General features: G+C 43.9%; 1 protein-coding gene and 1 long non-coding RNA gene across 2 annotated transcripts in view; one reads left to right on the top strand and one right to left on the bottom strand.

The window, feature by feature from the left end:
- Positions 1–5599, bottom strand: part of TXNRD1 (thioredoxin reductase 1) — a 32325-nt gene extending 26726 nt beyond the window's left edge. Inside the window, exon 1 of the mRNA XM_080971736.1 lies at positions 5446–5599. Within this exon, the coding sequence (XP_080827862.1) occupies positions 5446–5514 (69 nt within the window). The 5' untranslated portion in view covers positions 5515–5599. The remainder of the gene's footprint in view (positions 1–5445) is intronic.
- Positions 5600–9012: 3413 nt separating this feature from the next.
- Positions 9013–14336, top strand: LOC308457737. Its single transcript, XR_013977098.1, has 3 exons — positions 9013–9375; positions 12956–13064; positions 13914–14336. It is a non-coding gene; the product is annotated as an uncharacterized lncRNA (long non-coding RNA).
- The last annotated feature ends 13138 nt before the right edge of the window (positions 14337–27474 follow it).

Genomic DNA, 27474 nt, shown 5'->3' with positions numbered 1-27474 from the left:
TTGTTGCCTGTATTGTGGATGACTAGGTACACCTGCCATCCCCTTTTGTAAAATTTAATAGCTTGTTCCTACTCTCTGCTTTCCACAATTTGCTATGTGTGTTACTTGGGGCTGGTGTTGCTGAGCAATGGATGATTTGGCCGTAGGGCAGCTGGCTGGTTTGATTATCTTCTATCCTGCTCTAATCCTAGAAATCTATGAAATGAATAGTGAGAGTCCATAGCCAAGTGAATGGAAACATCCTGGAAAAGGGGTGTCCACCTTTTGCTTGGAATCCTGCTAGAAACTGAAAATATCTTGGAGGAAATCCCAGTTTACTACAAGGTAAAGATATTTAGATATTACGATCTGATCGGAATCTTTGCTTTACTAATTTATTTATTTATTTATTTATTTACGGCTATTAGCCCATAAATTTGCTTTACTAAAGTTAGGAGCACCCACAGTTGTGATGAGAAGTGCAATAACAACTTTACATCAATCTCCCCCCCCCATGGTGGGGCAGAAGTAGAGGAAAGGATTGAATCTGCCCCATCTCCCCACTCCCTTTTACAACCTCCCTCAACTACTTTTGCTTAAGTAAATAAGTAAATAAAGTCACAGGGAAAGACTGCAACTCACAACTAGTTAGGACTTAATTTCATTTTAGAACTTCCTCCTGCAAAACTATAAAGAGAACCTGTAAAATGTTAAAGTCACCCTGTTTAAATAGCAGTTTTGCTGCCCCACTGTCTCTATAGCCAATGCTACGCTTCTCATAAATATCCATGCCGCCAAATAATTAACAAACCTGAATTGCCTGTTCACTGGCATGGGGATCATATTTGCATGAAACTCTCTTTCACTCACAGGTTGATAGCTGTAGACACAAGGCACAGAGACAAATGTACCTACTGCAACCCTGAACCCATCTCTTTGGCATGCACATGAAAAAGCCCAATCAGCTTTCCTGGAAAGGATGGGCAGGGTTTGGCAAGGCACCAAGCTGCTTGTTGCAGAAGCAGCCATCATTATGTGAGATGCAGCCCCACTGGTCAACTGAAAAGGCACAGCTCTGTTCAGCTGCAAATAACGATTTGCATAAGTACACCCTAGAAGAACCAATCGAAAGCCTACCCTTTTGTATGCATGCATTTCCTCTACACCAGTTTCGGCGTATGCTCCAGAAATACAGATAAAAATCAAATCATACCGTGCCACAGCCCAGAAGAATTGGACCGGTAAACTATGATTAGCAGCCATTATCCTCCGGTAATGATTATCTAAATTTCACAAATGCATTTTGACAGCTGGGGTTGGCAAAACACATTCCCTATCTCTCCACTCCGGTTAAAGTCATTGCATCAAAAATTCACAAGGCCTAAACTTCACCAGTAGCAGAACTCTCCCGCCTCTGGATAAAACGTTTCTGCTACCACTGACCTCGGTGGTACAAGAGGATCTCAAGAGCAGATATAAGTCAAATTAGAGCAGTTCCAGAGGGCCTTGACTTTTGGAAATGAGAGCATTCCGATTTATTTATTCCACTCTTAACAAGGTATTTATTTATTAATTAGAAATATACATATATATACTGGTTTCCATTTATTATGTATGCATCTAAAAGCGCTTCATAAAATGCATAAAAGCATGAAAAGCAGCTGTTAAAAATGTCCAGAGATCCCCTCCAGATATCCTTTAAATTGGGCAGCAACGAGAGTTGTGCTCTCAATACTGTTTGCACCTGCAAAAGGTTTTATTTTGGGGGGCAAGGGGAGAGATAGGGTTGTATCCAATGCCAGTACAACTCAGAGTAGACCCTTTGAAGTAATTAAACATGATTAACTTAGGCTTATAAATGGGCCTACTGGTCAGTAATCACACAGCTCAAAGATGGAGTTAACTCTTCATTAGCAAGAAGACAATTTCCACAGGCCTAATCAGCAGAGCAGCTCATTCTGTGTTCTTCCTCCATGAAAATCCCACTCGCCTGCTTCAGCTTCTGCCTCTTATTCTGGACTTCTCTCTGCCACAGACTCTCCCAGCTCACTAAGCCCTGCTACCTCTTCAGCTTCCAACACCACCTCTTCCCAGTCTTCTCCCTCTGACCACTCAATTGAGGTCCCACCACCAGTCCCTGGGCTCCAAGCCTTCTTCCCTTGGCGATTCCCCAGCTGGTTCCTTCCATCATTCCTCTGCATCCAACCAGTCCCTGACACAAAACTTCATTTCCCGAAGCCTCCTACTGAAATACTGCAACTTTTTATGCCACAAATGTCCCAGTATTGTCCCACCTTCGCCCTCCCAGATGGCAATGCATGAGAACATAAGAAGAGCCAGCAGGATCAGGCCAGTGGCCCATCTTAGTCCAGCGTCCTGTTCTCACTGTGGCCAATCAGATGCTTGTGGGAAGCCTGAAAGCACTCTGCCCACCTGCGATGCCCAGCACCTGGTATTCAGAAACATACTGCCTCAGACCATGAAGGCAAAGTACATCCCTTGTGGATTGTAGTCACTGATAGCCTTTGTCTAATCCTCTTCAGAAACCATCCAAGTTGGTGGCCATCACTGCCTCTAGTGGGAATGAATTCCATAGTTTAACTGTGTGCTTCCCCAATGTACTGGGGAAGCATCTTAAAAAAAACCAGAATGATGTATGGGCAGCCCAGTGTAAGTCCACCACTAATGTACTATTATTGTGTCCGTGACATGTCACAGATTATACCTGCAAAACAAAAATACCACTCTGGAGTAGCACACAACATTTCAACAACTACAGCAACCGGAATGGGAAGGAAACCCTCCACAATTCCATATAAAGGAGCTTTTTGTGTTCCCTTGGTATTTTCTGGCTGTTGATATTAACCGTCAGAAAACACCAAGGAAACAGAAAGGTTCTTCATATACTTAGATAGAAGCAACAATACAAATATAATAAGACAAATGGAAATACGAGAAGCACTGAAAGGCAACAGCTGAGTGAGCTACACAAGAAAAACCGGGTATGTATAGTTAAAAAGACAGGGAGACTAAGAGTTTGCCTGGCGTCTAATTGCCTGGCACTGGCATCTAAAAACCAACCACAAGCCTGCTTCTTTTGGGGAAGGAATCCCAATAACTGGGGCACCACAGATTAAACAAGTCCTATTTCTGATCACCTAGCAGTTTATCACAGGACCAGCATGAACTGGAAAGTCTTCACATATGATTTCCAGTGAAGCATGCGGGAAGGTCCCAAAGGAAACCCTTTCCCCAGATCACTTCCTGTACTCCTAAGTGAACACTACACTACAGCACTGCAAGCACCAGGAACAGGAAATGGGACGAGATCACAATGCTTGCCCTCGTGCTTTGATGATCATACTTTTCAAGTCAGAAGGGGAAGTATGTGGGAGGATATGGCAGGGCCTTTTCTGTTGAAGCTCCTACTCTGAGGTGCACCATTTGCTCCAGACCAAACTTGATTTGTGTTTTTGTTCGTTTGTTTCGAGACACAACACAAAACCTCTATTTTCAAAATACAAATGAGAAAACTGCTGTGAAAAGGACTGCTTTTTATATGGGCTGCCTTGCATAATTTTCAAGTGACTTTAAAACGTGTTTATTGCAAAATAAATTGTGTGTGCTCTCCTGTTACTTGTAAGGCACCTGTAGCACCTGTTGCTTAGAAATTCTGAACACTGATACCATTAATAAACCGACATTGTTGACTCTTTGGGTGAGTGGTGGGCACAAATGGAATATGACGCTTCTTTCTGAAGGCTTTTAACCTATGACTTTTGAACTCACAGCTTTCAGCGCAGAAGCAAGTCACAGGGGTGAGCAGCCTGAGGCCCTCAATGTAATTTAGGACTCAAATTCCCATCAGTTATAGGCCAGCAACATATGTAGAAATCTAGGTTCAGATTTCTAATCAGCTATGAAGCTCAGTGAGCATCACCATCTCTCAGCCTGATGCACCGCACAAGGTTATTGTGAAACCAAAATGGTGCTTCAATTTCTTTGGGGAAAGCGTGGGTTCAAAGCATAGGAAACATGGTAATTATCATTCAGTGATCTGTAATCTCATGGAACGCAAATACTTCCAATCGCAGGAAGAAGTCTAGCACAGTTGCCTGAGTCGCCTCAGAATTCCCCTTCAGATCTTTCTGCTGAATATAGGCAGGTTTGAAGCAAAACTGGCCTTAACAGAAACTTAGAAACAAACAAACACCCGGTTATTTGTCATTTGCAGATATTATACAGAACAGGAACAGATTAACTTCCCTCCCACCCACCCCTAGAGGAACATATTAATACATGAGATGTAACACAATTGTAGTCATAATCACCCTAAGAAACGAAACAAAGATGTTTGTCCACAGTCTGCAATGTGTTGCTGGTGGCCGATAGCCATGTTCCTTTGTGTACGCATATGCAATAAAGTCAAACCATTATTTTCTAGAAACTGTCTCTTGTTAACAGGAACTCCGAGGGCCCGGCTTACCTGCACCCCCTTCTCCACTCTAAGCCCTCAAGCGTCCACCCTGAACAGGCCTAAAGACTTGGATGAAAATGCTCCTACCCTTGACCTCAAGGCAAGTCAGGAATGAACTTACTGCCAACTGTGCTCTCTACTGCACAGATCTATCTACTCCCTGGCCAGATCTCTGTACTTCGGCCATTTCCTGCAATTTATATCCCACCTTTCCTCCAGGGAGTTTAAAGTGGTATGCATGGTTCCTCCCTCCCTGTTTTATCCTCAAAACAACCGTGGGAAATAATGCCTGGCTCCAGCAGATCACCCAATGAGCTTCATGGCTGCCCAGGTCCTCATCCAATCCCTACTCTGTTACACCACACAGACTAGAGCTGCCATAGGCAAACTCGGCCCTCCGGATGTTTTGGGACTACAAATCCCATCATTCCTAGCTAAGAAGACCAGTGGTCAGGGATGATGGGAGTTGTAGTCCCAAAAACATATGGAGATCCGAGTTTGCCTATGCCTGGACTTAGAGGGATATTAAATTTAAACTACAGCACGGGGGGGGGCATTCCAATGCACTACTATTCTATCATGACGCCTCCCTTTCAAAGCCACGCTGCTTTTTAAAAAATAAGTGTTATCGGAAGATTTCACTCTTCCCCCTTTCCCGCCCCATATGCTTCGAAGTGCCCGCGAGAAAACCTAAGACCAAAACACAGGAATACGACACGCATTCACTGAAGGAAGCAAGCGGTGCTTGAGGCTTTCCCTTCTTTGTGGGGGAGGGAAACCAAGACTTACAGCGCAATCCCATACACGTTTACTCAGAAGCAAGCTTCCCGCCCGCCAAGTTCAGTGCACGATCCCATGCAAGTTTACTCACCAACAAGCCCCACGGATTTCAATGGGCCTTTAACTGCTGGGGAGGGTTAGAGCACTGCTTTAAACGGGCGTTTAAGGACGCTGGTGAAAGCTTTGTTTCGTTTCCAGCCGTTTCCTACCTTCCCAGTCTTGTCTTGGCCTCCGATCTGGTTCTGTCGGACGAAGACGACCGGCACCGACGGCTCCATGGCGACTTCCAGGACCGCGACTCTCAGCAGCGGCGCATCTTCTGCAAAGGGGAAGAAAGGAGAAGCACGCCGCGTGCGCGAGGAACGCCTTTTATGACGCTTCGAGCCCGGGGATTTTGGGGGGCGTGGCCTCCCGCCTCCCCAGCGCCGCGTCTCGCCAAGTTCCTTGAAGCTCTGCGCTGAGTCAAAGGCAAAGTAAGCATGACTTGCTTTTTTTGTGACTCTCCGCCCCCCCAGGCTTCTTCCTCCTTCCTCCTCATTACGTGCCACGGATCGAACCGGACCGAATTCGCTACGTTCCTTTTTTTGGGGGGGGGGGTTTAGTAGTAACACGTGGCTCCTCGGCAGCAAGACCCAATGGCTTCAAGTTGCAAGAAAGGAAATTCCGACTAAACATTGGGGGGGGGCAGACTTTCTGACAGCTGTTCCGCTGTGGAACAGACTTCCGCGAGAGGTGGTGGATTCTCCTTCCTTGGAGGTTTTTAAACAGATGTTGAATGGCCATCTGCCATGGATGCTTTAGCTGAGATTCGTTCATTGCAGGGGGGTTGGACTAGATGACCCTGCGGGGTCCCTTCCAACTCTTAAGATTCAATTATTCTATTGCGTTCAGCGAGACTGCTTGCTCTTTCTGCTTAGTTCCTGTTCGCCCTGGCTCAAGTTTTCCTACACTGCAGACACTTCCTTAAAGATGTTCACATATTATTGAATGCAAGGATCGGACATCCACTTTCCATTCCATTCTGAGCAAGATGCAAAGGACTTATCTCTGTCAACGAATAAAGCAGTGCCTGATATAGGTGCCTTTCCCTCCACTGATGGGAGAGGGTGCCTGTAGCATGTTGCGGTCCTGTTTCTTTTTCTGCCTTTAGACGTGGTATTCATTTTGTGACTTGTGCCCATGCTATCCTACCTGGATAGCTCAATTGATTACAGTGTGGTGCTGATAACACCAATATTGCAGGTTCGATCCCGGTATGGGACAGCTGCATATTCCTGCATTTCAGGGGGTTGGACCTAGATGATTCTCAAGATCCCTTCCAATTCTACCATTATATGGTTTTCAAAATTCCATATGTGCCCACTGGCTCCAAAAGGGTGGCATCTGCTGATTTAAGTGCTTCGACAGGCATTAGCATTGGGGATGGTGTTTAAAAAGGCTGAAAGTTACCAAACAGTTTACATAAAAAGAGTCTGCTGGAACCTTTAACAGATTTATTGTAGTATGCATTTTCATTGACTGAAAGCCCACTTCATCAAATATGTGAGCTTCAGCTGGCAATCAGAGAGAGTGACTTTATCATATGCATGCCTGAGTTTAGAGGGAAAGATTGAACCTGAAATGTGCAGTCTGACATTGTGTGTACAAAGCTCAAATATACACAAGATAAGAACAGCGGCTAATCACAGCAGGAGTAATTAGCAATAATTACTAATTTAGCACCTTTAGTGGACCTTGGTCTGGATTGCATCCTAAGCAAATAGAATAAAACATTCTGATAAAATATAGTTCCGCAATCTCACACTGGAGCCTCTGAAAGTATTTTGTTGAAGGCTCCCTTGGGTCAGGAGACCAGTGTTCTGGGAAACTGAAATATTCTCCCACTGGTTCCTGAATGCCGCCATTTTTTGAATCAGATTTGTGCTCATTTACATCTCAGGACACAAACTGATATACAGGACAAGCCAAAGCAAATGTGTATTCTTTATTTCTCCAAAGTCTCTTCTGTCTTTAAAGCACAAGTATGAAAGCTGTACTGGGGGTATTTTGGAATACTAGCTAGGATCGTGGAATGGATCCATCAGGAACACCACATACCAGCACCTTTTTGATTAGTACTTGTGCTAGAATTCAGATACTATTGTATGTCTCTCCTCTGGTCCCTGGTGAATAATTCCCATAAAGAACAAGGGGTAAAGTAACACTGCTGTTTTTCCCTTCCCACGCCTATTATTGGATCACGTATATGAGGCCTCAGGCGTCATATAAATCCAAGTTACGTATACTTTGGATCACATTTCACAGAGATAAAAGGAACTTGTTTTCAAGTAACTGTGATCAGAACAAGGGTGCCACACTTCAGGCAGATCAACCAGTTAAGACCTTATATAAACAAGTTTAATGCCTTCAATAACATTGTCTTAAAGAAGCTTTTAAAGGAACACTTCATTTTCTGCTACCTCCCAGAAATCACAGGACACACATAGACACAGGCAAGACCAAAGACGTTGTGTGGATATTTTTAACGGGCCACTCCCTTTTTGTTCTGGGCTAGCAGCCAGTGGCAGCATGACAAAGCAAAAACACACTTGTTCAATAGCATGGCAGAGATCGAAAGCTGGGATGGAGAATCTTTTTCATCTCGAAGGCCACATTTCACTTTTGGAAAGCTCTCTGAAAAGCGAGATGAGCGCTACACCCCACAGCTACCTTTGACTGGACTTAACCATCCAGGGGTCCTTCACCTTACCTTTTACCTGCAACTGAAACACAGTATGAGGACTCTGTAGTATGAGGTGTATGGGGTATTTTAGGGGTGGGGTCGTACCTTTGGTAGGAGACACATTGTGCTCCTTCTGGGGTAGTTTGTCCACCTTTGGTCCCCACCCTGTACTCAGCTCTCACCTGTGACTCTCAGAGGTTGTCAGCATGTAACAGCAGCCACACCCCGGGAACAGCTTTTACTGGCTGGCTAGAGAGTAGCTAGTGGGGTACCAAACCCTTGGTGAGTTAGGGGCTTCCCCTGCATGTGATTGAGTGGACAAGACCAATAGTGGGTCCAATGGTCAAGCCGGTGGTTTCTGCACATGCTGTAGAGAGAAGTGAGGGGCAGATGGGGTTTGTCAACCTGGAATAGGGAGTCCATCTAGGAGATGGAATACTCTAATCGTAAACCTCCGCTGCCTTGCGAAACATCTTTGGGAGAAGAAATGGCTAAGGTGTAAACCCTACACAAATCTGGAGTGGGGTCCCTAAGACAGTTGGATACCAACACCTTGTACGCCTCCTCCTGGCAACTCCTGCAGCCAATATGCCAAACATATTGCTCTGCTTTCCTTTGTACCACACCAGCGAGGCCAAGGGGAGGGTCTTGTCATCTGGGCAGCCATGATCTCCAGACACACTGCCCAGGCTTGCACCCCTAGATGGTCACTCAAACCACTAACATAGCGGTTTGACTTCGCCCCCGGAGGCACACTCCATTGTCTCTTGAGACAGACAGATGCCAACAATGACTCTGAATGTGCACAGAGAGTGGGATTGAATCGTGGCCACTTGCCCTTGCTAACCCTGTCGCCGTCCGTTTCGCCTGCCTCACCACTCACCACATCCCTGGGTACATTCAGCATGTCTGAAAGAGCCATCCTGTCTACAACCGAAGCTAGCAACCCTTGAATAAACGTATCTGTTTGTATGTGCCTTCAGGTGATATCCCAAATGAGGACAGGGGCAGTGTTGGTGGGTAAACTACAGTGCTCAGAATTACTTGAGGGAAAGTATGTGCTTTGAATGTGCTTTGAAGGTACAGTGCATACACAGCCTAAAAGTCACTGTGGGAATTACTTCTTGTAGACATGCCTAGGAATGAGCATTTAGGCTCCCTGGCTGATTAACATAAGACAGGAGGAAAAGACCAACAAAGAGGGAGGGAAACAAGTATCTTGTGAGCTTCGGACAACTGGTTGTGTAACCTATTAAAATGCCGTGAGAGAAAAGCAGCTACTAGTTAAGTATGAAAATGCAGTCTTTCGTAATCTACCCTGCACCCCTAAATATGCTGATATAAGATGAAGATCTGGATTCTTTGGGTATCGCAAAGAAATAAACAAGAGTAACCGGACTTGTAAATGAAAATTAAGGTATCAGATGAATGTTGGGGGAGGCATAACTTGGCTGACAATTAGCAAAATTGCTCCGTAGGGGGTTAGCTTAGAAAATAATTATGGTTTGGCGTTTTAAACTGATCTATTGGTGTGGTTGTTCTACAAATTGATTTTTTGCAATAGTTGTACATTCAAGTCTCTTGTCAAGATACATTCACTGTTGATGGAGACAGGGCACTTCCATTTTGTGGGGGCTGTATTAGGTGCCTGGCAGTGAGTGCACAGGTCAAACACATTGGAACTGTGCCAGTTCCCCTGCTAAACCCCGCAAGGCAGACTTTTCATCTCCAATTTTCCTGTGAATCTTTGCAGTGGGTTTTACCAGAGCTTTGCGCTGTTTCCCAGAACATCACAGTTGTTGTGATTAATCAACTAGGACAGTTAAAGTTGATTAACCTTAAATTGATTAGTCCCATGAGTTTTAATTGATGAACTGGTTAGCAGCAGTTTGCATATGACTACTACAACAGCCTTGAAGGAAAAGCACACTTTGTCCTTAGGTGTATTGATACATCAGCAGGAACTATCTTAGAAAGGGCATTCTGTCTTTCACTTCTGCAATGTGCCTGCCAACTGCAGTTTTTATATGCACAAATTGAAAATAATGTAACATTTAAAAGAACCATACAACACAGCAGCCACCCTGTTGCCAGATTAATCAGGTATGTCTGTTCAGTGGAGTGATGAATCAAATGATTGAACTTTGCAGTCCTACAAATTATTCCTTGCCTTCTTGCCAACGGCGAGTAAAAAATTGCCTCTGGACAAGGACAGGATGCTATACTAAATAATGCAGTAATACTACAAATCACCCAGTAATTTCCTAGGTGTTTCATTCATGCTTATGTTCCCGCCCTTATCCTGGAACTCTGGAGATTAAGATTTGAGAACAGGCTGTCTGCCTCAGCCCTGAGAAACTCCAGATCTTCTTTGCATGAGAAAACTTGCCCACTTCCTCACCTGCTTCTCTCCTGAGACAGTGGATGGGCTAGAGAGAACCTCTGCCCTGTCTCCCTGGACAGCACAGAGCCTAGGGCTCAGAATCCAGGACAATAATTATTGCAACACTGGTGTGACTATTATTTTCCGTACAGGCAAAGCCCTAAACCAGGGGTGGGTGAACCTGCGGTCCTCCAGACTCCCATCAGCCCCAGCCAGCATGGCCAACAGTCAAGGATGCTGGGAGTGGTTGTTTAGCAACATCCGGAGGGTCACAGGTTCCCCAGCCTTGCTCTGCCCTAAGATGCCCCCTTGGTTGCTCATTCCATTAATGGAGAAACTGGTGCCAGTCTGGCTCCTAGCTAAGGTGGAGGGTATATTAAGCCAAACGGTGCTTGTTTTCAGCAGTGCCAATGTGTGCATTAGATAAACCAGGAAATGCAAAAATTAAGCTGCAGTTACCCATTTTGAAATATTAAACTAATTATCAGGTTTTTTGTGGGGGGAGTGGAATTCAAACACACAGGAGCCAGGAAGTACTAGACAAGGAGGAAAGACAACAAAATGTGCAGGTTGCAATTCAATCGCGTTTTCACCACTACACAATATAGCAAGCAGAGGAAAGAAAATCTGATTCTCAATCAGTTTCTAACATGGGAGCATGTTCAGATATTTTATAGTGGAGGGGTGCTTTAAGAAAAGTGATTTTAGAACTGCCCTAAAGGGCTGTGGTTTCCTATGTCTCTTTAATATTTTACTATTAAATACTTCCCTATTTGATTTTACATTAATAGTAAAATAATTTTAAAGGTTCCCTGGCTGTCCTGAACCTACAACCAGGTGTAGATAGGAGAATGCAAGAGTTTTGCGTGGAGCTTTTAAGCTGCCACACCTTTTGCACTGTCCAAAGTCTCAGCTACAGCATGACAAAGCAAAAAGAAAGTGCCCTATAATTATCATAGCTAGTGTCTAATAATGTTATATGCATGCATCTACATTCATTCCCTCTGCAGTGCATGACCAAACCTTCCTGTTTTCACTGTAGCTGTTTTCATTATGCTAATAAATTCCTGTTCTTGCTGTCTTTTTGTGGAATCTACCTCCCTTTTATGCTCTGTGCCCCAGTGATTGTTACACCTTTTTCATACAAGACTGAAGTGCCGAACAGTTCACAGAAGTTTGTCTTTTGACTTAAAGAATCGTTAGAAGTTAGGAAAGTGAAAAGAGCTTGACTCGATTCAGCTATTTGACCTAGATATTCAGGACAGGCAGAGAATGGTTAGTATTTGAAGACAGTGAGATGCAGAAGAGGTGCATAAATAGGTTCAGTCCAGAAAATTATACTTTCCCACTTTGAGAAAGTTGCCACAAAAAGCCTCAACTTCCTGCCTTGCACACTCCTCATATTTTGTACTCATGGGGAGATCAAAAGCATCTGTTTTCGCTTTTCATCTAAACACAGTTCCCTATTGACAACAGAATTCAGGGAACTGAGGTTTGCATACACCATGGTTAATGGGAACAAAATTATAATCAAACCATGGTTTGAGATCCTGCCTTGTTCTCAATAATCCTGGCTTGTTCTCAACAATCACAGTTCTCCAAGTTTGGCCATCACATGGCACTCTAGTTAGCTTAAAAGTGAAAGCTCTTCCTCCTCACAGGAGAGAGAGAGAGAACGAGAGAACATATGGTGCTGTCAGTGACAATGCCAATAGCAGCTATAATGAAGAGCAGAGGTAGTGTGCTTGAGTGTGTGTTCAGGAGAAGACATACATCATATTTCTAGAGCAGAAAGGCCAACCTGGAAGTGCCCTCATTATATTCAGTCCAAAATTACCTTTCCTCTCCATGGTCAGTTCTCTTCATATAAAGCGGAAGCTGACTATACACAACTCTTGGAGCTGTTTATGGTAATCTTGGGCATGCACACGCCCGTTTCCTGAATTACAGTTTGCAGGCAAGTGCAAACCATAGTTTGACCACTTAGACAAGATAGGAAACCAAGGTTTGCAGCTAAATGAACACTGGGAGTTCGAAAGGAAGGAGGGAATATATGAGCTTGAGGTGCTCCTGCAACCTTGATTGTTCTCCAGTCCTGTGTTTTGTCTTGCTGCTTGCACCTGCCTCCTCATCTGTCCTGAGGCCCTAACTTTTATTTTCCCCTTGTATCTGTCTTCAAATTCGTCCTTTAGCCCTGACTTTCCTCTTTGGTTTTGACTCCTGGCTTTGTTCCTCTACTCTGGTCCCCTAGCGCAACTCTTGGCTCCTGATTTCCTAGCTTATCACAGACCGCTTCCCTGAACAATGTTATTGTTAATTATATGCTAATTAGAGGTTGATTAATTGACAAACAACACAATTTAGACATAATACATTTGTGATTAGCCTAATTTCCCCTTGATTTAAAAATAATAGGTGCATATGATGAGAACTGGAAAACTATGTAAGATAAATGAGATACAGATTTTGTATCTTCAATTTTGTGTTAATGAATAAAATAGCCAGTAGCATCAGCTTCTGCAATTCTTCAGTAACTTTAATTTAGCATCCATACTCTTTGCCTACCAAATTCTTCATTACTTTGCATGTAAGCAAACACATTGCCTTCTTACAGAAGCTGCAAGTTTTACTGCTGAAGATCATCACATCGTTTTCATCTCTGAGTGTGTGGATGATTAACTTCCAGTCTTCATATAGAAATATTACAAGAAGATTAGATAAGGGCGAACATGAACATTATTTATGCTCAAACTGGATGGATGAAAATCAATTACTGTACTTAAAAAATGAAACAAATTGGAGTTGCAATTGTTTAAAAATAGTAACTATTTCAATAATATGGATATAAGCATATTCTCAGGACAGAAAAACATAATGGAATTCCCACACAGGTGGCAATGAAGGTCACCAACTTGGATGGCTTTGAAAGAGGATTAGACAAATTCATGGAAGAGAATGCCATCAATGGCTACTAGCTATGATAGCTACCGTAACTCCACCAGAGGCAGATTTAGGGCAGTGGGACTGGTTCTGCCACACTGGGTGCCAAGCCTAGTTTTGTGGGCCCCATTTTATACAAAACCCTTCCAGCAGAGGCCAGACAGGCCCCCTCCATATGGAACATCCAGCATCTGCAGAAGACTTTTTCTTACACCAGCAGGCATTTTAACTGAATTCTGTTTTTATCGTTTTAACTCACTTTCAGTTTCATTGCATTCAGTTCCTCCTGTACGCTACTCAGAGGGTATTATAATTAAACGGTATATAAATGGTTGAAAATAAATAAATGACAATAGAGCCTGTACTTCCTGACCTAAAATGAGACACTGTGATTTACCTTGCCTGGACGGGCTCTCCTCTGTTGCTGATCCCTGGAAACTTTTTGGACGTAGAAGGATTATTTGTGCCTAACCCTGGCTTGCATGACTTCACTTCCCCTACCATTGTTTTGTGTGTGAGACACGGGTCTTCCTCACAGACTATGCCTGCCAGAGAAGGACAAGAACGGACATTGTAGTGTGTGTTGGTGACAAAATGATGTCAGGTTTAAGAAGGTGTCATGTTTCCCTTAGGGTGACCACAAACCCCACCATATGACTTGGATGTCCGAAAGCGCCATTAATCATAGTCGGTGAGCTCTTTTGTACAGCCTCACTAATCTCTGCTTCTTTTGCCTTGTACATGATTACAGTCTCGTTTCCGTCATGTGTCCAGGGATGCAGTTGCTCAGCTTCAATTAAAGTTAATAGAGATGTTTTTGCCCAACTAAATAAACTGGGTTTTAACCACAAGACACTTGCAAATTACCCAAGCCTAGCAGCAGAACAGCCGCCTCCTAGCAGGCCAGGCCATTTGGGGAAGGGCCACAGCTCGGTGGTAGAGCTTCTGCTCTGTATGCAAAAGGCCTCAGGTTCAATCCCTGATCTTTCCAAGTAAGGCTGGGAATGTCCCCTGCCTGAAACCCTAGAGAACTGCTGCCAATCAGTGTAAACAGTACTGAGATGGATGGACCAATGGTCTGGTTCCGTATAAGGATATATCAAGAACTCTGGCCAAAAGTTTCAATATAAGGAATAATTCCTACTCAAGAGTTGAAATGAAAAACGTGTGTATTCTGCTAAGAATAACAGTTTGAAGCTAGTAGTAGATTTAAACACAACGTATAAGTATGATAGTTTTAAAGTAATGGTAAGTTTGGATACAACGTTTAAGTGCAGAAATAATGTCGTTTCAAATATACAATGATATAGTACAAAGGTACATGAAATACCAGTGCATAACAATTGTTTTATACAAGTCTCAATAGCAGTCAAAAAGAGTCCACATTATATAAAATTAGAATAAAGAATAAAGAATGAAGGATCAAATGGGGCCAAAAAGGAGTATCCGGAGTGTGAATCAGATGTACGGCTCAGTGGTGGTAACCAGGACAGGGCCCTGTTTCGGAGTACACGCCTTCTTCAGCTCGGTTTTTTGACGACTATAAATCTGTTGGAAGTCTGTATCATTTAGTTCTTTTATGTTTCTATTTCGACATGCGTCTTAGATAATTGCATCCAAGTTTTCTTGCGTTTCTCTGTGCGTTTTTTATTTTTAAGAAATGTGAACTTCCTCTCCACCCCTCCGTGGTTTCCTTGTTTCCCCTTATCTTGCTGCATATTATACCTAACTTCCCTCTTCATCCTAACTTAATACTGTATCTAAATTGTTTTACTGCTGGTTGCAGTTCAAATCCTACTTGTGCGTTAACCGGACTATTGTTACATTTCTTCAAATACATTCTTTCACAGAATGTTGAACTCAATGGACTTTGATCTGTTCTTTAAAAAGGCATCATTTTTGTGCCATGTGAACGGAACAAAAGTCAAAGCTTGTAAGCTCCACTCTTATTCATTAGCTGAGAAGAGAATCAAAGCCTTGGCAGGACCTCAAAAGCCATTTGGTCCAACACCCTGCTGATGCAGAAAATCCACTACAGAGAACCATAACTTTCTGGAATAATAGAATTGTTGAATTGCATTTGAACCTGTCCCTACAACCAGTTCCTGTGACTCAGGCCATGTTCACATTAGTGCCTTAAAACACAGCAAAGTGGTTTCCCCTGCTGTCTATTAAAAGTCACATTTGCATGCTGCTTTACACTCTAGAGAGGGTGCAGAGATGTCTTCACCCGATGTATTACCAGATTCATTTCCCCATGTTAGTAACTCTTCCCTGCTTCCTGAAACTCCAAGTCACTGCATCTGTCGTCCACACATGCGCTGTCATCTGTGCATGCACAATAGATGTCTCAAATGCACACACACCGCAACTCAACCACAGCTTATAAACTGGACGGAAGCTGGGTTTGAGGAAATGGCAGTGTTTCTCAAGAAACTACAGGCTATATGTGGGTTGTGGCTAACGTCATATGTACTTGGCTTCAGGCACCAGTGGCAGGAGTATGCTGGAGTCAGAGGAAGTGGGCAATGTGTACACAGCCCAAAGTGACATTCCAAGATATGGTCAATGGCAGTTGGGGCCACAGTCGGACAATCAGACAATCACCAAGTGCAATGAGTATCAGCTCAATCCGTGTATCAGTTTCATCATGAGAATCTGTCTAGAATTTCAACACCTTCTGAAGCCGACACTTTTTTAAGACGACCTCTACAGCCGCATTCTGCCCCCTTCTTTTCAATATTCTCATTCCCTTGTCTTTTGTCATCATAAGAGAGCATCTCTATACCAATGCACATTTGACCTTCTTCCCTAACACCTAGTGGATGGGGCATCAGAACAAGGGTCAGTCATCACTTCCATTTCCTTCATAGTTGTACACATTTTTTATGCCATTAAGTGTCATCAGTCCAAATTTGTCATGTTGTCGCCATTAAAATAATGACCCAAAAGTTATTTTCAAGCGCAACCAGCTGCTTAGCCGACATTTTCCATTCCTGCCCTTTAGGCGTACACAGCAATAAGTCACGAGCCTTCAAAAGCATTTGGCTGCCCTCTGCTATATAAAAGGAGGCCGTGCAGCACATGTTTTTCATAGGAGGTATGTTGGTCTAGAAGACAGGAGTGCCTGGCGTGCTCTGGTCCATGGGGTCACAAAGAGTCGGACACGACTAAACGATTAAACAACAAAAATGTTGGTCTAAGCACTCAGTAACATAAAGGAGACCTCTTCTTCCTCGTTGTCAGCGCTGACAAATTACAACTAGATTTTGTTCAGTAAAAGTAACTGTCCATAGTGAACATACCACATTTATTTACTTAATGGATTTTAATACTGCCTTTCAGGGTAAATTAAGTTCCAAAGGTCATTTGCAAATTATAGAGCATGGCAATGTAGAAGAAGAAGAAGAAGAAGAAGAGTTTGGGTTTGATATCCCGCCTTTCACTCCCTTTTAGGAGTCTTGAATCAGCTAACCATCTCCTTTCCCTTCCTCCCCCACAACAAACACTCTGTGAGGCGAGTGAGGCTGAGAGACTTCAGAGAAGTGTGACTGGCCCAAGGTCACCCAGCCAGCAACTGCATGTGGAGGAACAGGGAAGTGAACCTGGTTCACCAGATTATGAGACTACGCTCTTAACCACTACACCATGCTGGCTCACACATATTGCCCCTTTTTGTTGTTGTTACTAAGAATCGTAGTTCAGCCAGCATTCTGCACATGCCCCAGAACTACTTGACTCTTTCAGCTTCACTCTGTGCAATGAGTGCAAGACTACTGTCAACATAACGGAAGAACCAAGCATTGCTTCTGAAGCAGGCAATTTTCACATCATCTGTTTTGCTGCCTGTGGCCAAGAGCAGTTAAAAAGAATAGCTGCCCAACAGTTGCATGGATGAGATCCAGTTTAATTCTCTTTTGCACATTAACCTTACCTTGTAGCTTATAGAACTGGGCTACTCACATGGGCAGCTCAAGCTGGGGAAAAGGGCCATCTCTTAATGGCGGAACATCCGCTTTGCATCTAGAAGGTTCCAGATTCAATCCTCAGTCTCTCCAGGTAGGGTTAGGAGAAAACCCTGTCTGAATCCTGAAGAGTCAGTGCAGAGGCAATACTGAGCTAGATAAGGCCAGGATAAGGCAGCTTCCTATGTTCATATTGATTTCGGCCATCGTACCCACAGGGAAATTGCATGGCATTCACAGCAGCAAAATTTACCTTTCAGATTATGAGTGTGGATATAGCTAAGAGATCTGAGCTCTCCACTTGCAAACCGGATTAGATGGTTCTTATACCTTAGCTACACACGCTACACAGGAAACCCGTGGCAGTTGTGGTCTAAAACATCTGGAGGGCACAAGGTTGTCAGAGTAAGAGATTGACCTCTCTTCCCTTTCCCAGCTTTGAGGCTCTGATCAATTTCTTGGTCTCCTACAGCTGCTTGACATATTTTTTATGTCTCAAGGGTTCCAAACATGGATTTCCCCCTTAACCTATGGGTCTGGCCTTCAACGCAATCACCCCAAGCATAACATGCAAGGCCGCACCTAGATTTCAAGTAGTCTGTGGCTGACGTCAGTATTCAATATGAGCTGTAGAGGCATGTCGAGATCACTTTTGTTTAACGTTAAAGCATCTCTAATTGCAACCTTACTGTGCTCTTAACTGAGCTAACACAGAGACCCTGCTACTGTCTTAAGCCCTGCTCCATATATATATATATACACACACACACACACACACACACACACACACACACACATATATACACACACATACATACATATATAGAGAGTGTGAGTTTGGGGTATTTTCTGCTCTTGGGAAGGCTGAATGTTCTCAGTGCAACAGGTTTCTTGACAGCATCCATATTGCAATGTTTTGAATTAGAACAAAAGAATACCTTTCCAGCTGCCTTCGCTAATAAATCAACTCTTATTTATCACTTATAAAGAACAGCTTCCAGCTAATATGAGCAGAAACTGGAAGTCAGGTGGGAAGGACCAGTGGCAAAGTTCTAGGGCAGGGACTGGGGAATCTGTAGCCCTCCAAATGTTACTGGATATTGCTCACCCCCCCCCCCCCGACCACTAACCATGGTCAGTGCCAATATGGTGCAGTGGTGAGAAGCCAGGGTTCAAATCCCTGCCCACCTGGTGACCTTGGGCCAGTCACTGCCTCTCAGACTAGCCTACCTCACAGGGTTCCTGTGATGATGAAATGTGGTGAGGGAGGGCCATGCCTGCCATCTTCAACTTTCTGGAGGAAAAGAGGGATAGTCATGTAAATAAACTGGCCATGCTTGCTGGGAGCTGGAGTCCAGCACCTTCTGGAAGGTTGGAGGGAATCCCTCTTCTAAGGCACAGAACAACCTATTTGACTGCCGGGTCTTCCATGCCACAACCACATGCCTATTATCCTCCTGGCCAGATCTGTGGCCAGATTTTTCCACCTGCTCCACATCTGTATGTGAACAGCATGGTAGCCTGCCTGTTTTGAGTCAGCTCTGTTGTTTTCCTATAGGCAGCTTTGTTGGGGTGCCCCCTGGCCTTTCCTGCTTTCTGCTTGCCATACCCTGTAATCTAGATGAGCATCACAGGTCACACTCCTCCCTTAGGGAGGCTAAGATGTTAGGAATGTGTGGGTAGATAGCCTCTTGCACATCTATGCCAGATCTAGGTGAATTTTAGTACTAAAGCTACAGTCCTGCTCTAGCACTAAAAGGGAAATTCAGGGGCTGACCCTTGGTGTTTAGCATCTCCATCTTTCAGGGCAACTTCCCCCAAAGAATCTGGGAACTGTAGTTTCCCCCTTAAAGAGCTACAATTCCCAGCACTCTTTTCGGGCAGGTGGTCATGTGCTTTAAATGTGGTTCTTGTGCATTGTGCGGATCTGTCCTCGTAGCTGGACAAAACTTGGGTCTTCTATCAAGTGCAGATTTCCTGCAATAAATGTACGTAGCTATACTCAAAGAGTCCCCGTGTGTTTGTATTCAGGATAATATAATGTGCTCCCCCAGCAGGGATTGAGCATTCAGTTCAGCTTCTGCCAGTGTTTTAACACCAACAGACTCTCTAGGAGCAGAAGAAGCCCACACCAACTTTCCTGTTGTGACCGAATGGATAGATATTTATCCAGTTATTGTCCCACACATCCAGTAGGCAGGTGGAAGAGAGGTGAAGTCAGCCCAGAGAGTGAGGTCCTATGTACAACAGATGCCTCTGTAGAGCCCCATGAAAACAGCTGATCTTCTTAGACCATGTCCAGGTTCCTTCCATCCCCAGTAGTTTATATACTGTTTATCCTTTCCCCACCTGCAGTGCCTGCAGTATTGTGGATTTTCTGGACAGTGTTCGGGGGGGGGGTCCTATGCAGATTAGCATAATTTGCATAGCATTTTTTCCAGCTTACATTAGAAAATTGACTGATGCCTTGGAGAGTGATCTAATTCCGCATGTCTTGTTTTACTCATATTTAGTAAACAAAGTTAAGCGCTTTGAAATTGTAAAGCTTGCCTAATCCTCTGTTTGCAGTTGGCATCCGCTCATTGTTACTAATGAACTTATGAAACAGATTCACCCCCCCAAAAAAATTAACAACCTGGGAAATTTCCCGCCCCACATCCCTGCCCATTTGTTCATTAAACTGTCATGTCATGTCTCATGAAGCCTCACAGCCCACAAACCACTAATTGCAGAGTTGCCTCTATTGCAAGGCTAGGGAACCTGCGGCTGTTCAGGTAGTTTTGGACTAGAACTCCCATCATTCTTGACCATTGGCTATGCTGGCTGAGGATGATAGGAATTGTAGTCCAATAGTATCCACAGGGTCAGAGGTTCCCAGTTCCTGCTCTGTTGTAATGCTGTGTGGGAATCCTGTTGTTTTATGGTAAATATTCCTGATGCAAATCGAACTAAAGATCTTATAGATATATTGACAGATGAATTTTCCTCCACAGGCTTTTAACCCCAAACCAGAAGATTGGGTTTGTGACAACACAGCGTAAAGCTTTAAGCATTTTCCACCACCATGGTGTACTCCAGGTGTGTTGAACTACACTTCCCATCAGCCCCAGCCAACATGGCCTTCTTGGTTGTGGCACCGACATCTGGAACTCCCTCCCATGTGATGTTTGTGAGGCGGAAGCAAATTGTGGCAAATTGTAAAAGCCTCCTGAAGATCCATCTATCTGGCCAATCTTCCAGTGGTTTGTAACCTTCATCTCATCTTCGTGTTTTGTTCTTTCATTGAGTTTTTACTGAATGTTTTATTGACAGTTTCCCTATTTTTAATTGATAGATTTTTCATATTCTTGTTTGTAATGTGATACAGATTTTTCCTTTTCTCCCATTAATGATCTTAACTATCTTTTATGTGACCCGCCTAGGGAATTTGCATACTAATTATATGTATATAAATATTATGCACGAATAAATAATATATATCCCGGTCCCACAAAAAGCTTTCAATGGAAAGCACGAGAGAGAGAGAGAGAGAAAATAAAGTCAAAAGATAGTGAAGAGATCCTTTTGATATATATTGCTGCTCTTAATATTTCCACATTTACTTTCGCAGACTTCTGGATTCTTGTGCTACCCCATCAAAGCATTTCCTACCTATTTATAGAATGAAGGGATGGGTTAATTAGCACTTGCAAGGCACTTTGAAGGCTATAGCTGCAATCCTGAAGCCACTCTGCTTTGGTCTGTGCTTGCTTTGCAGAATATAATTCTCCATAAGGAATAGGTCTCAAAAGACCCAAAGCACCTATTTCCTTGAGTTCAATGGCACTGCAAACTTTGCAAATAGAGCAAACCTAGGAACCCTGGACTGCAGAGCGGTGAATGTTTTCACAGTTGCAGTTGACAGCTGGAATATACCAACTAAGTCAGGGATGGGGAAGCTCCCCCCCCAGATGTTGTTGGACTCCAAATTCCACCCGCACGGCCAGTGGTGAGAGGTGAGGGGAACTGTAGTCCAACAACACCTGGAAGGCCACAGTTTCCCCACTCCTGAACTTCAGTTCTACTAACCCTAGTTTAGGCTTATAAACTTAGCATTACATGCAAATGCAGCCATATCATAAAATTTCAGGTTTGGATGGAAGAGGGTGAATGGAATCTAGCCCAACATTGTCTAATCTGACTGGCAAAGGATGTCCAGCATCTCAGGCCAAGTTTCGCCCCCGCCCACCTCCTGCTAGGCTGATCCTTTTAACCGGAGATGGCAGCAACTGAACCTAGGTCCTTCTACATGCTAGCATGTGCTCTACCACTAAGCAATGTTCCATCTCCATGCCTCTTCCACCTTGAAGCTCACTTGGTGAGACTGAGACACTCACTGCCTCTCAACCAGCCCCACACTATCAAACCATGTATTTCACCTACATGTAATAAACACAAATCAACACCCTTTTTTGGTTTTTTGGTTTCACTGCCAAGTTTCCTGTGTCGCATGCTACTGGAAGTTTGCAAGTAAAGCTTTTTGTGCTATGGTGATTGAATGCTGGAGAACTGCACCTCTTGAATTCCAGCCTATCATGCCACTGAGAAATCTTAATGGGGTTTAGAGAGGCTGAGGTCAACACTCATCTCTGCCTTTAGTTCACAAATCCCTGGTGGAATCTAGACACATATAAAAAAAGTTGTGAAAATGCTTTTTTAAAAAAAGTTTTGAAAAAAAAATATTGAATTTGCCATAGCTCACCATCGCCATCTAGTGTCACATTTGTATAATGCACTTTAAAGGTAAAGGGACCCCTGACCATTAGGTCCGACTCTGGGGCTGCGGTGCTCATCTCACTTTATTGGCCAAGGGAGCCGGTGTCCAGCTTCCGGGTCATGTGGCCAGCATGACTAGGCCGCTTCTGGTGAACCAGAGCAGCGCACGGAAACACCATTTACCTTCCCGCCGGAGCAGTACCTATTTATCTACTTGCACTTTGACGTGCTTTCGAACTGCTAGGTTGGCAGGAGCAGGGACTGAGCAACAGGAGCTCACCCCTTTGCGGGGATTCGAACCGCCGACCTTTGGATCAGCAAGTCCTAGGCTCTGTGGTTTAACCCACAGCGCCACCCACGTCCCTTATAATGCACTTTACAACACACTTAAAAGTTGTATTTGCAGCTGTATAGCTGAGTCCGCTCTCTTCCCTCAGCTGTCTATCTACATTATGAAGCTAATAAAACTGGCCTACCTCATAGGGTGGTTGTAAGGATTAGGAAGTGATAACAACACAATTATGATTATGATATTTATTTATATCCTGCCTTTTCCCCAGACTGAAACTCAAGGCAGCTTACACAAATTAAAACAACACAGATAAAACACAAAAGCTAAAACCATATAAAAGATAATAGTGATTGGACATGAAAATCACTTAAAAAGTAATTAAACTATAACAGAATTAAAACAATATGCAAACAAATCTATTAAAATAAATAGTAAAAACTCCACAGCAGTATTAAAAGTGCTTTACCAAACAAACAAACAAGCAGGCAGGTGCCCTTCTGGAGGAACTGGGTCTTATTCCTAAGTAAACTTATATACGATTGCACTACAAATGCACTACAGTGGTACCTCGGGTTACATACGCTTCAGGTTACATACACTTCAAGTTACAGACTCCGCTAACCCAGAAATAGTACCTCGGATTAAGAACTTTGCTTCAGGATGAGAACAGAAATCATGTTCTGGCGGCGCTACGGCAGCAGGAGGCCCCGTTAGCTAAAGTGGTGCTTAAGGTTAAGAACAGTTCCAGGTTAAGAACGGACCTCCAGAACAAATTAAGTACATACCAGAGGTACCACTGTATTACCAACTTCATGCGCTGCAAATCCTAGAATGATAGAGTTGGAAGGGACCCTGAGGATTATCTGGTCCAACCCCCTGCAATGCAGGAATATGCAGCTGTCCCATACAGGGATTGAACCTGCAATCTTGGTGTTATCAGCACCACACTGTAATCAACTGAGCTATCAGGGCAGGATAACATGGGCACCTGTCACAAAGCAAACACCACATGTAAAGGCAGAAAAAGAGACAGGACCGCAACATGATCAAACCCGCAACCTTAGACTTATCAGCACCCTGCTCTAACCAAACTGAGCTATCCAGGCTCACAGCACCCCTCAGCCCTAGCCACCACATGCTTACGGGGGCTGATGGGGTTTGTCCCCCAAAACATGTGGAAGGCAAATGCCTGTGGTCTGCAAAACAAGCCACAAACCTAAGTGAAGCACTGCTTTGATTTATCAGCCCCAAGTCTTTCAATGCTTGACATATTTTTGACTTCTTTGGGCTCACTCTTTCTCTCTCTCACTTTGCCTCATGGGGTTGCTGCAAAAGGTAAAAAGGGGACGGGGAAGGAGGAAAATAACTTTTTATGTTGCACCCAGTCCTTTAGGACAATATTTTTTTAAAAAAATACATAAATTAATGAGCTGATTAACAGCTTTTTAAAAAATCTCTTAAGTGGTGGACGATGTCCAAAAAATAAACAATATTACTGAAACAGAAATAAAGAGGTCCAAAAAATGAATGAAGTTGAATGCCAACAAAACACACCCACACTAACCAATAAAATATTAGTAAAATGATAACCAATAAAAAATCTAAATGGGAAAGGATGCTAAGTGAACCCGGAATATCCCTTCCGTCACTCCGAACGAAGAGCAAGAAGAAGTCTAGGCTTTACCCACCTGGGGCGGGCGGGGCTTTTGCCCTGGGGTCGCGGCTGGCGGTGCCCGCGGGCGCCTGGCGAACCACTTTGCCCTTCCTCACGGAGCTGCCCATGACGCCCCAGCAATCGCAGCGCCCCCTGCTGGCCGTTGGGCGCAAACGCCGCCGGGAACCCAGCGGGCGCAGCTGGCGGGGCGCGTATTAAGGTCTCTCTCTCGTCTCTCCCTTCGTGCGAGCAGCAGGAACGGAGCCTCCGAGGGAAGCGGGGCCGCTGCAGCCTTGCAGCCTTTCGGGAGTTTCGCGCTGCCAAGAAGGAGCTACCGCGCCTTCTCTGCCATCGTGCCGGTTGCGATGGCAATCGGATGCCAAACAAATGAATGAAATCCCGGACTAGGGAAGGGAAGGCGCGACCCCTGCTGGCCTAAGCGGCTCATGCTACTATTTTGTCAAGGGGAATTTACTCCAGACTCTCGGGGTTTTGTGGGAGCGATTCAGCTGCAAACCAGAACTTTAGGTTTCCTCATTTTGAAGCGCGGAGCGCATTAAAAGGAGCTCTGTCACCCCAGCACAACAAATTCCGTTAAACTAACAAGCCTAACTTCTTGTGGTTTGAGAAGTGATGAGGAAATACATTTTAAAAATGGGATCAACAAATGACTAAAAAGAAGATGTGCAAACTTCCCACAAACAGATCAGGATATTTTATATTATATCTGGTCTTCATTGAGCTTTGTTATTCTTTTTTCTTTATGGTGGTTAGTGGTCTAAACCACTGAGCCTCTTGGGCTTGCCGATCAGAAGGTTAATGGTTCAAATCAGCATGACAGGGTGAGCTCTTGTCACTCTGTCCCAGCTTCTGCCAACCTAGCAGTTTGAAAGCACACCAGTGCAAGTAGATAAACAGGTACCACTGCGGTGGGAAGGTAAACGGCGTTTCTGTGCGCTCTGGCTTCTGTCATAGTGTCCCATAAATGGTTTAGTCATGCTGTCCACATGACCCAGAAAGCTGTCTGCAGACAAATGCCGGCTCCCTCGGCCTGAAGTGGGATGAGTGCCGCAACCCCATAGTCGCCTTTGACTGGAATTAACTGTCCAGGGTTCCTTTACCTTTTACCTATTTACAGCAACCAGCATCCATCTTGAAAGCCCAATTCCAACATCATGCAGAATGGACCTCCTCTGAGGATGGCATCTGCAAGATGCCCTCGTTAGAGTTATGTGAGTGGAATTCCCTGATTTGGACCATGGGCACAGTAGGAACCAATAAGCTCTCCATACCAAGAAAGAGTTCCAAAATTTCACTGCAAACTGTCTTTAAACTTGTTACAAAATGTACAAATTGACACATTGCTCTTAAACAACGAGCAAAAACAACCAGCAATGCAGTCCAGTTTTCTTAAAGTTCTTACTTGCTGATATATGCCAATAACTATTCTCTCTCTGGTCCAGAGAGAGAATCAGATAAGCTAGTTGTTTCTTCAATATGCTGGCAGCTTCTGAGACTCACCCACTACTTCTGGGGATGAATAATCCATTAACAAAAACACTCCCAACCCCTGGTTGCAGCTTTAACTGCAAAAGCACTTTTTGGTACTTGTTGCAGTTTTCTGCAAAACAGTCATTCTGAAAATGCAAACATCCAATAAGTTTCATACACAGTGCATGCAAACAGCATTTTATGCACATTAAACACCTATCTTTTACAGCTCTGTCCTGCAGAGCATAATGATCGGTTGCATATTGTTGTGGGGAAAATACCCACCCAGGGTTTGTTGCCGGCTGAGTCTATCTAATCTGCCACCATGACTGGCTTGATCAACCAAAACAAAATTTTATTTCTTACTCAAGTATGAAAGGTACAGAGCTAGGAATCAGGAAAACTACTTAAAATGCTAGACTCTCATGGCAAATTAAAGAACACTTTTGTACCACTTTACAAATGAGTCGAGGAATACTGCTGCAGGCAGGCAGATTAAAAAAAAAAAATACTCACCAGTCCACAAACTGCCTTAGGCACTTTCTCAAAGCCAGGCAGATACAGACGCAAATCACTCTTCTTTGTTCCATGAACTGCTGTGGGCAGGATTCCTGCATTGCAAGGGGTTGGGATAGATGACCCTCGGGATCCCTTCCAACAATTATTTGATTCTATCCCCTTTTCAATGTATTTTTGATCTTAATTATTTCATGTTGGTCTGGTCAGCAGCTAATTAATCTTTGTTTATGTCTTAAGCATGCATTCTCTGCATGATCGCCTCAGAATGGAATCGCTCTGATTTTTGCTTACAACAGTATATGTTGTAATCAGGTGCATAAAGTGTTGGCTGGTATGTCTGTATTTACTTCATTTATGAATTGCTTCCAATGAAACAAATGGGGATAGAATAGGACAATCCAACTTTTAATACCAAGTGGGCCTCCAGAGTACTTCAACACAGAACCTACAGGCCACACTGAATTAGATTTCCATAGTGTAAAATAAGTATTCGCAATCTATTTAATATTATTTAATATACACAATTCATGTTTAATTAAATAAATATAATTAAATACAGTTAGGATATTTAATTATTAAACAAATTTAATACACAAACAGATGTATGCACATTCATTAACAATGCATGACAGATTTATTTATTTTTTAAGGTTTTAAGATCTCCTTTCTGGAATGTTGCCAAGGGTCTCCAAAAAAGGCTTCCTGCGGGCTGCATGTGGGCCACAGGCCACAGGCTGTACCACCGTGGTATAGAAGATTTTAAAAATCTCTAAACAATGAGATTGAAGAGGCAAGTGACTGCAAAACGTAGTCTGCAGCAATTCAATTACAGCTTAAACATGTGCAAAATAAGCACAGTAACTTCACAATAGCACTAATAATAAGTGATAACACAATCAACTGAATCCATCGTCTCCATCTAAGCCCCACTCCACCCCACCCCACCCCAATCAAATGCTGAAGGGAGATAAGTATTTTGATGATTCTCCCTTCCTGCCCAAGGGCTCATAAAGCCCTCCCAAGCACATTTTGGGACAAGAACATAAGAAGAGCCTGCCGGATCGGGCCAATGACCCATCTAATCCAGCACCCTGTTCTCGGTGGCCAACTGATTCCTGTGGGAGACCCACAAGCAGGATCTGACCGAGAAAAGCACCCTTGCAGTTTCCAGCAGCTGGTATTCAGAAGCATTATGGACACAGACCATGGAGGCAGTATATAGCCATTGCGGCCAGTAGCATACCTAGGGGTTGGCAAGGCAAGGTTGGTCCCTCCACAAAAACTGTGCCTCTCCACATCAATCCATCTCCTTGCCAAGGGCACAAGTGGGGTGGCAGCGCTACACCTCTGCTAGCATAGGAGCCAACTCCTAGGGCCCGAGGTCCCTTTGGCCCCACATTAAATAGTTGAGGGGACTGCCCCCCCCCCAGGTTGATGGGCATTGCGTTCAAAAACTGTGTGTGCACCATGTCATGTGATTGATTATGCATGGCGGAGGGCCCGCCCCCAATATTTCA

This window comes from Podarcis pityusensis (genome assembly GCF_964106645.2).
Source record: "Podarcis pityusensis genome assembly, chromosome: 10".
NCBI lineage: Eukaryota > Metazoa > Chordata > Lepidosauria > Squamata > Lacertidae > Podarcis > Podarcis pityusensis.
The sequence above is the reverse complement of the archived record's forward strand: the minus strand, read 5'-3'. Positions and strand labels throughout refer to the sequence as shown.